The following is a 10,826-nucleotide window of genomic DNA, read 5'->3' on the forward strand; positions in this document are numbered from 1 at the left end:
TGGAGGGTTTATATGAATTCTTCAAATTTATTCTATGTTGTTATAATATTCTTAATATTAAAAATATATGAATCATAAACATCAGTTTATCATTCTCTACAAAAACACTCCTTAAAAAAATGTGAAATATTTCACCATTTTCCTCAATATTTCCCACACCCAAAGTCTTTCATTCTCCTCATTTCCAAACTCCCAAATAAATCCTAAGAGTTTGTTTGATGATAATCGATAAGACAAAGACAAAATAAATAATAAAGATATAATAGAATAGGAGCGAAATAAAAAATGTACAGCAATGTCATATTTCTAAGTCCATACATGTTGTATTTATGAGATTGATTTTGTCATTAACGGTGCAGATTGTAGTCCGCTTGTCTTCTATTCATGTGTAATTAATCCTTGATATATATTAAAAAAAAAAAAAATGATGTGTATACACTTCATAGTGATATGATATAATATATACGTTTTAGTTGCTTTTGCTTGATGTTATCAAGAGATAATTCCGCTGCCTTAAATGTCTTCTAGATCACATGATAAACAGAATTAAATTTTTGAAAGAGAACTTTATCAATATGAGAGTAAATGGTTTATGGGTCACAGTATGCTGCCTGGCAACCGCAAGGAATGAATTCTTGATATTGGAAGGCAAGCCATCTGGAGACATTTGAAGCACCAATTGTGCAAGTTCTAACATTTTTGACTCTATCTCGGGTATATTGATACTAGCATGTTCCTGACAATAACATAAATGTTAAAAAAAATCAGGATCTAGATGTTGGTGTACTGAATGAATCAAGTCATGATAGCCATGCACTTAAATTTTTTTATTTGAATTTGAATTTATCAGCTTATTTATGCAACTTGTATAATTTGAATAGTTGCTAAATTTACTTTATTTATAAACATCTCCATTAAACATCAATTAACTTCTACACAATATCATAGTTTCCTTGAAGTATCTTTCTGAATCTTAGTGCATTTTTGTAATTACAGCGAGTTTGGCAAAATCATGGTAACACATTGATTTTGTTAAAGTTCCAAAATATAATTTTGGCCAAATCTACGGTCGCAAACTATGACTCTGAAAACTGATTGTCGGTCCAAACATGCACTTCTAAGCATAAAACTAGTATTCATTATTAACCTAATGCTTTGGAAATTACGGAGGCCAGTGCAGATTATGTTTGTGACATCAAGTAGTTTATTGTACTCTGGATTGAGATGTACATCTTTTGTCCAATTTCCCGCGGTTAAATTTATGATTTCCACAAGTAATTCAGCTTCTCTTTTGGATTTGTTTCCTTCATCGTGCCATTGAGAACCACCTTTGCCACTGATAAAAAAACAAAATGAAAAGCTTTGGGAAAAAATTCTAAAGTTCTTCCTATTTGCCATTCTTTTACATGCTTTCATTGAGTGAAACATGTTAGAGAGTGTTATGTGGTTTTTATTCTTACCTTTGGATTTCTTCCCATTCATCATAATGCATTGCTTGACAATAGTTGTAATCTAACTTTGCAAGCTCAAGATAAACATCATTGTTCACGTACGGCATCCTATCAAAATAAATAGAAAAATAGAAGCATATTGTATTAAACTCTAAATCTTTTTGATAGTAAAGACTCTAGTACATAGTTCTAAGATATTAGGTAAAGGTGAAATTTTTCTACAGTCAATGATCTGAGCCATCACATTCAATGTAAAATTAAGATTCTTACCTGTAAAGGGTCTTACCAATCCAAACATCATTTTCGCCACCATATTGTTCAAGGTAAAATCTTGTCTCCAATCTCGGTAAGCTAGCATACCATGGCACATCTAGAGCATAACCCACCTGCAGAATGTTTGTTACAATGTTAATGGGCTAAAATTATCAACATAAATTTATCAACTCTAATTTTTTTTTTTTACTGCATACACCGGTAAGAAATGTTGGCAATAAACTCTGTGATAGACTTTTTCTCCTTCAAACATGGTTGAAATTTATATGGTCTAATTATTTTGAAAATGAGTCGTACATAATTCAGTGGAATTCACATGAACCTCTTAAACTTGGGAGCTACATTTACCCTCAAACAACTTCTTGAAAACCGACCTCATTCAGAAGTATACATGCAGACGCCCAAAAAACATAATTTTCTTTGGACTCACATATACAGACGTGAGAAAAACTTTTTCCGTCCAAATGTGTACTTCTAATGGATTCGGATTTTAAGAATTATGGGGAAAGATGCTCCCATGAACTTTGAGATCAGTAGGAATGAAATTAGAACTCACCTCGCCAGATAAATCTTTGGTTATGATCCATTTATCTAAGAGCTCATTAGCAACACGCTTCTTTGTTAAATATTTGCTCGAGAAACTCTTCGCATCCTCAAGAATATTCTCTTCTTGAAATAGCACTTGAGAAGCTCTATATAGATTGAACATGCCCATAACAGCTTGATTTAGTTGTCCGGCAAAGCAGAAGAATTCACCATTTTTCTCAAAATGCTTGAACACATCTGCCAAATTAGGAATCAAAATTAAACATTAAATTCTTCAATTGTGAAGATTATCATATATAACACTTGCAAGCAACATGAGAAGAAAGGAATTAAAAAATTTCTCAACCTTTGTGGTATGTAGTATGAAACTTACATATCCAAACTTCTCGAAAATGAACAATCCACTTTATAGTTCTATTGAAAGTACTAATTAGTACATATTGAAGTACTGATCAATACTCATTTCTAGATTAATATCTTGCAATTCATTGTGTTGTGCCTGATTATTATTGATTTGTAATAATATGAGTTTATTGAACATCTGAAGCAGGTTAGCTATGTCATACACATTATTTCGTCATATCATATGTTTGATTAATAAGTTGTGAGAGAAGATTTGACACTCGTGTATGCAGTAACTTTAAATTTTGCTTTCATCACATCACAGAGTTAAACTATCAATTATTTGATCTGTCTGATATGAAAATGTGGTTGGAAAAGTTTTTTTTTTTTTTTATCAAGTAGCCTAATGGCTAGAGCTCACACAATTTAATTGTGGAGAAGTGGGGTGTCCAGGGTTCGAACCCTGACCCCTACATATAATATGCAATATCCCCTGCATATAATTTATATCTCTATGTGACATTGTCATTAATCCCCAATTACTTTTGTCATTAAAAACTGAATATAGTTAGATAATATTATTATTTACCTCAACAAAAAAAGATAATATTATTATTAACCTCAACACAAAAAAAGATAATGTTTTTCAAAATTATTTTAATTATTAAATTTTAATATTTTGATTTTTTAAACAATTAAAAAACGTTTTTTTTTTTTTTTTTTTTAAATCGTACACATTTTGCCAGGGGTTAACCCCTGGCAATCTTCCTGACATGGTTCGAAAATGACTGATGTGATGCTGACACAGTTTGCAAAAGCCTGCAAATTTGTCATGAGCTAAAGCCTTGCATGGTCATTTGCGATGACCTGAATTACTGGGATTATGCCCCCTGGCAAACGTCAATTTGCCAAGGTTTTCTGCATTTTGCCAGGGGATAATGCACAATATGTGCAGGGGCCGGGATTCGAACCTCGGACACCCCCATTTATTCATCTTTAAGGTGGATTTCTCTAGCTACTAGACTACTTGACAAAAAAAAAAAAAAAACAAAGGAAGCACCTCTGTAAATTTAACTCAATTAGTAAAGATATTATATAATATATAAAAGTGTTGAAGTTCGAATCCAAGATATTCCACTAATTCACCTTAAAAAAAATGAATTTTAACAACTACACGAGGTTTTTTATCTAAGATTATTCCGCACCAACTAATTAGCATTTCCCTTTTATATTTACCAATGTATGTCCATAGTTTGATTGAATATTACTCATTTTTTGAAAAAAGTGAATAGTGCTACTCATGTTCACACCACATATTATCCATCATAAAAAAGATTAAAGTTCTTGGAAAGCATTAAGTATCAAGTATGATCCAGCTCCTTACAAGCTTAACCCACCCATTTTTTTTAAATGCTTTAAATGTTTCTATTGGATTATTTAGGTGGTGACAACGTCCTTTAGATTACTTGAAAATTGGTTATATGTTTTATTTTACTTATTCATATCGGTGATGTGTTGTATTTAAACTTTGTCGCTCTTCCTTATCAAACGTTGTGCTGAAAGGAGCATATTTAATCGTTTAATATAAGTTTCATTTTGTCTTGTTAAAAAAAAAAACTTAAAAATAATTGAAGTGTAATTAAATAAAGAGAAGTGTTATTTGAACAACTGTTTTGATTGATAATTTGTGGAACAATCAAAATATACAAAACAATATGAGTATTGACAAAAAAAATTAAAATAACGAAAAGAGAAAGTAAAAACAGAATGTAAATATAAGAGAGAAAGTTGTAACAAAAATTATTAAAATATAGATGTTTGACTATCATTTCTATTAGATAAATCAACTTATCAATACTCTTTAATTTTTATTTTATTTTAAATAATAAACGAATCTCATGACACGAAAAGAAGAAAAAAAGAAGAACATCAAGACATACGATAGTGCACAACGTGTAAAGTACGACTGAGCCAATGATGTGCATGATTGAGGTGTGAGGCCGGAGTTGCATCCTACAAAACACAGCTTACGCGGACATATCTCATCCAACTACACATGCATTTTATTAATTAATTAAAGTACTGCTTTTCCTCAAAAAATTAATTAAAATACTGCTACACGATGAATATCATGTTAGGTCCCATGAATTTTTTAATATGTTGATAAAAATGGGAAGAGTATCGTGAATATAGTTCAGTTGGTAGATACATACATTATTATATATAGAGGTTGGAGTTCGAATCTCAAACATCCCAATTATTCACTTTGAAAAATGTGAATTCTAACTACTAAACTACCTAAAAAAAAAAGGAGGAAGTATTTTTTTGACAAAAATTAATAAACAAATATATATAATGTATTCCCTCCATACCAACTTATATAAATCTATAAAAAAAAAAAAATTGTTCTAAATTGTATGTTACTTTATAATACCAATAAAATATTGATGTTATTTTTTCTATTATATCTTTAATTATTTATTATTTTCTTCTTTTAATTCTTTCATTTATATTTTATATATTTACTATCATGAATAATTGTCCCCGTGATCTTAACTAAGTTGATAGAAATATTATATATTATATGTGAAGGCTGAGATTTGAACAATAAACACTATTTCTCCATATTAATGTGTGAGCTTAAACTATCATAAATAATTTTATAAAATAATTTGTAATAACTATTTTTCAAACAAAACTAATTACATATTTCTTAATACCTTGGAATGTCATGTGATTTGAGAGGGGAGTGGTAAAATAATGAGTGACAGACACGTACACACACTTACACAGTATAGGACAAAACCCTCCCAAAAAAACAAAACATGAGGCTTGAGCGTTGGTTTCAACGAGGAACTCCAACGTTAGATTGTGTTGTGTCGTGTGTATCTATCTATCTGGTTTCACACTCACTTTGTCTGAATAACAACCAAACCTAACGCAGTTACTCTCTTCTTCCAAATTCGATTTGATTTTTCGTTCGATCAAATTCAAAGGTATATGTCCCTCATTTTTTTCTTTTGAAAGGAAGTATTGATTTGTTCATAAAGAATTTGTGCTTGTATTTTTTATTACGCTGCTTAGGTGTTTGATAAATTGCCACTTGTTTGTTTTCTGACACATGTTTCAGTTATATTTATTTATTGCAGTCTTTAGAGTCAAGTTTCATAACTGTCATATTCATACTCATTCCTTGAGCATAATAGGAATGAGTTATTTCCTCAACAACCATCCACTGCTAAGATTCCTCTTCAAACTCAGTGTCGTGTCTCATGTCCATATCTGTGTATGTGCTTCATAATAGGATGGTTTTGTTCTTGTTAATTCTTTTATGCTTGGAACTTGTTTCGGTTTTGCCTTGAACCCAAACAATTTTTGGTCTGCAGTTTTTAGAACCTCTTTTAGTTGTGTGTGGTGGTTTTTAAAGAACTTTCGTACTGTCTGCTCTTGTAGGCTCTAACCATGTACTGACTCTAAATGTTTAGGACTTAGAAAGCTTATTACACCTTTGTCTCATTTCAATAAAAATGTTGCATAATGCTTTTATTTCAAGTGCTTTGAAAGAATACAACACATTGCTTGTTCTCAAATATGCATTATATTTTCAATTTGGTAGTATGTAGCCTTTTGTTTGTTAACCTTTTCTAGAGCCATCAACTGTATCATTGAAGTATATGCAGAGACTTTTATTTTCCTTGATCAATGTCTAAGCTTGCTCTAAGGAAATACACATTTTCTTGTTCTGCAGAAAAGATGATTTTTTTATTGCATACTTTGCTGATGTGATAAAACTGTAATTAGTGTTTAACAACTCCGTCATCCCAACGCTTTATGAAAAATAGACTTTGATTTAGCTTTATTGCTGCAAACTGATGGAAGAAAGGAAGCTAAAGTGCTTGTGGTTTTATCCCCTTTTACAGTTTGCGATGCTTAAACACTCAACAAAAATTATCATTTGTTGATAGGGAGAACATGTTTATGTATATGCGTATATAGTTTCAACTGAGATTTTCAAATAGACTTGATTTAGCTTTGTTGCTGCAAACTGACATAAGAAAGGCAGCTAGAGTGCTTGTTACTTCATCCAGTTTTACAGTTTGTGATGTTAAAACACTCAAAAGAAAAATCATTTGTTGAATGGGAGAACTTGTTTGTGTATATGTATATTTTTTCGGCTGTTTCTTTTGAGCATGTACTTTGTTGTACAACTTGTGATTAATCTTTTTCTAATGCTAATTTTATAATGAAATTTTCTTCTCATACAGGTTTTATCTTGCACCCTTCAAGTTTCATTTCTGACCGCTGCCAATGCAGAAAAGTGCAGGAAGTATTACAGGCCACTTGCTTGGAGGTTTATATTGTTGTCTAAGAAGATGCATCTTTGCCGTTTTATCAGCCGGCCCTTTGCCGAATCATATTGCTTTCATCATGGATGGGAATCGAAGGTACGCAAGGAGGAGAAACTTGGGAGAAGGGGATGGTCATAAGGCTGGATTTTCAGCTCTCTTGTCCGTCCTTAGATACTGTTATGAATTGGGAATTAAGTATGTAACCGTTTATGCATTCAGCATTGATAACTTCAGAAGGAAGCCTAAAGAGGTTCAAACATTCATGGAATTGATGCGGGAAAAGATCGAGGAGTTGCTTCAACAGGAAAGCATTATTAATGAATACGGTGTTAGATTACATTTCATTGGAAACATGCAACTATTGACCGAACCTGTCAGGATTGCTGCAGAAAGGGCTATGAGAGTTACGGCCCACAACCAAGAGAGAGTTCTTTTAATTTGTGTGGCCTATACTTCTCGTGATGAGATTGTGCATGCTGTTCAAGAATCTTGCAAGGATAAATGGAACGAAATTCAACCATCCAAGTCAGATAAAGTTTCCAATGGTGAAATTACAAGAATTAACCAGGGCCCAAAAAGAAATGGTCTTAATTTTCATTTTCACGATCCATGTAAAGAAAACGGAACCAAAGCTTGTAGTAATCTACATGAAGAAGGGGAAGGTGCTGGAGAGAAAGATGCTTTGTTTGAGCAAAACATTGAGAAAAGTAGCGATAATTGCAGTGAAGGTGAAATCACATCATGTAACGGGATCGTTGAAATAACTGAAGAGCAAAAGTACAAGCAGGGTGAGATTGCTTCTATAAAACTAGTTGATATTGAGAAGCACATGTATATGACAGTGGCACCTGACCCAGATATCTTGATCAGAACTTCTGGAGAGGCACGTCTTAGTAATTTTCTTCTTTGGCAGACTAGTGCATGCCCTTTGTATGCACCAAAAGTACTTTGGCCTGAAATTGGTCTGAGACACTTGGTGTGGGCAGTATTGAACTTTCAGAGACACCATTTTTACTTGGAAAAGAAAAAGAAACAGTTTTGATTTGTAACCATAATCTGTCATAATTCAGAGTATAATTTATGTGATGATAGTTTGTTTTTCTATCTTAGGCCATTTTATGTTTTTATTTTACTTTGATGGAGTTATTGAAACTATAAGAGTTTAAGTGAATCAGGATGAAAAGAAACAATGAACTTAAATACTAGAATATAGATATTGGCTCAAGCTCCATAATTTTTTATAACTGTATTATAGATTTGAACCGTCAAAAGTGTTTGTTCCGTTTGATGGTCCAGGATGAATGTGTTTGTTCTCTCCCAAGAGGTGAATTTTCAAATTCCAAACAAGTTTGTCCATCTGTAGTCTATAAAATAAGGGGGTGCTGAGATTCTGCTTTGCTTCAAAAGTGTTCAAAACAAGTTTGTATGCTTGGTTTAAATACATGTTTAGTATATGTAAATATGGTTAATTTTGGTTCTAATCCTTAACACAACATCGAATGATAGTAATAGGTGACATAAATGGGACACATTGGCATTGACACGTGGCATTTCTATGCCATCTATTGACACATCAGCAACCAATAGATGATTGCCACATGTTGGAGACGAAAAGTAAATAAAAATTATTTACTTTTTGGCAAATTCTACGGTACACCCAACATATTTGAGTGCACCGGTACACCAAACCTTTAAATTTATAGTTTAAATGAGTTGTTTTTTGAAGAAAAATATTATTTTTTTATCAATTTATAATTATAATGATTAAATCTTATTCACCAAAAACGTCAATGAAATAAAATTGAATTTTTTTGAATTTTTAATAGAGAACTTTGATTATTTTATATGATAATATGGCAAAAATTTACTATGATTAGTATAAACAATGAATGATGTGTTTTTCTTATGAAATGATATTTTTTAAAATATAAATGCCGGCAAATAACTATTTATTTCATAAAATTAATCGTTAATTTATAGATTTAGGAAGCAAGAGTACTGATACACCTCAATTTGCGAGTGTACCGTAGAAGTTCCCTACATTTTTTTACTAAAAAAATTATTTACATGGACAAAAACAACATGGGTCTCTTTTATTTTTGATAATAAGCTATTTTGGTCTATTCATACTACCATTATCCGTATTCTTAAATGTGAAATTATATCCGACCAAAATTTATAAGCCAATTTTATAATGCACAAATGAAACATATCTTACATTCTATACAAGGTAAATTCTATCATTAGATCAATAAATCACATCATTAAATTATGATGGAATTTATTCGTCAACTGATGCAATTTAACTTTTGCAAGATAAAACCAAATTTGTAACATCATTTTCTTTTCCATGCTTTACAAGAAAATCGATGGCCTCCCACAAGATATTTCAATTGCAGGTTATAATATTACACTATGGTCTAAAAAGTAGCTAATGGTGGTAGTTTTCAAAAAGAAAACCGTGGTGTGGACAAGGTTTTTTTCCCCTCTCCTTTAACAGTAGGAAAAGAAATGGAAATTTAAGAGTCGTGGTAGAATTTGCTAGTTTCTTGGTCAAGAGATTTGAATTATAGTTCATATGTTTTAAATGAAGTGTGAAAGTATGGTAGTGATTGATAGACAGCCAAAAAAGATAGAATAAAAATAAAAGAGGTTTTCTTTTTTGACAAGAAAAATAAAAGAGGTTGTTCTGTATAGTATTGTCCATGTAATTAATTTAGAGATTTAGAGTAATTTTTTTCTGGTTCAAGGTAAAGATTACATCTACATCAAATCAGGGCAAGACAATACGCCAAACCACTCATCATACTTAATGTGTCAAGAGGCACATAAATATAACATGCCGGTGTAGTAGAAGCCAAGGTAACCAACTAACATACTAAGACCCGTTTCAGATTTAGGATATATCATCAAGATATACTCAACTGATAATGTCGGATAGCACTTGAGTGACATAAAATTGGGTGACATTGATCAATCACAATATTTTTGTTTCTCTCTCTTTCACAAGCATTGTGACATTATGATTGGCGAATGTCACCAATATCACCGAAATGCTACCCGATAATGTCAATATTAATTGTTAAATTTATCTTCTTAATATGGATTTGAACTCTGAGACATTTTAGTTGTTTATGTTAGTTTCAAATGGTTTTTATCATATATTTTTTTTTTTTTAAAATGGTGATCTCGGCTTATGTCTAGTTTCTATACATATAACAAATTTTTTAAATAATTGATTGAAGTCAAGTAGTTAAAAAGTTAGTTAAAGACGAATTACTCAACATAACCGAAATTTTAACATAGTTTTTTTTAGGAAAAATTCTAACATAGTTGTAACAATCTTTGACCAAACTTATTTATCTTTGTGATCGAATTTTAAATTGCTATAACTATTTACAATAGGAATTGAAGATATGAGTGAGAATATGCATACCGATTAACGTAGGTCCATGGTCTAACCAACGTTGACGATATATATATATATATATATATATATATATATATATATATATATTTTAAAATATATAAGGCTAAAGATTTTATAAACGTCTACTTTGCCAAAGATTTTATATTATAGTATCCACACAAATAGTTGTCCAACAACTTTAAATTTATTAGAATTTATAATTATTACAGTACTATCGTTTTCCTTGACTTAATTAGCTGCAGAGACGGTTGGTTTTCATATCACATATTTAATGTGAACAAAAAAGTCTTCCTAGGGTCTTCCACTAAAACAAAAAGAAAACAAATATATATATATATATATATATATATATATATATATATATATATATATATATATTTTTAGGAGAATAAACAAATAAGAAAAAGAAAGAAAGAAACCAGCTTTTGTACATGT

General features: G+C 31.0%; 2 protein-coding genes across 3 annotated transcripts; one reads left to right on the plus strand and one right to left on the minus strand.

Moving 5' to 3' along the window:
• Nucleotides 1-958: 958 nt before the first annotated feature.
• On the minus strand, nt 959-3,446 carry LOC11438020 (ent-copalyl diphosphate synthase, chloroplastic). The gene is made up of 5 exons (XM_039829144.1): nt 3,347-3,446; nt 2,281-2,507; nt 1,722-1,837; nt 1,461-1,559; nt 959-1,336 (listed from the first exon to the last, which is right to left on the minus strand). Exons 1-5 carry the CDS (start codon nt 3,444-3,446, stop codon nt 1,033-1,035), a joined length of 846 nt encoding a protein of 281 aa, XP_039685078.1. The 3' UTR covers nt 959-1,032.
• A 1,946-nt stretch (nt 3,447-5,392) lies between these two features.
• LOC11445331 (dehydrodolichyl diphosphate synthase CPT3) lies at nt 5,393-8,065 on the plus strand. 2 transcript variants are annotated; one of them, XM_003629078.4, is made up of 2 exons: nt 5,393-5,608; nt 6,878-8,065. In XM_003629078.4, exon 2 carries the CDS (start codon nt 6,921-6,923, stop codon nt 8,001-8,003), a length of 1,083 nt encoding a protein of 360 aa, XP_003629126.1. In that variant the 5' UTR covers nt 5,393-5,608; nt 6,878-6,920; the 3' UTR covers nt 8,004-8,065. The 2 variants fall into 2 exon arrangements, with proteins under 2 accessions (XP_003629126.1, XP_024627561.1); XM_024771793.2 differs by lacking the exon at nt 5,393-5,608 and adding an exon at nt 5,751-5,898.
• The last annotated feature ends 2,761 nt before the right edge of the window (nt 8,066-10,826 follow it).

This window comes from Medicago truncatula, chromosome 8, assembly GCF_003473485.1.
Source record: "Medicago truncatula cultivar Jemalong A17 chromosome 8, MtrunA17r5.0-ANR, whole genome shotgun sequence".
NCBI lineage: Eukaryota > Viridiplantae > Streptophyta > Magnoliopsida > Fabales > Fabaceae > Medicago > Medicago truncatula.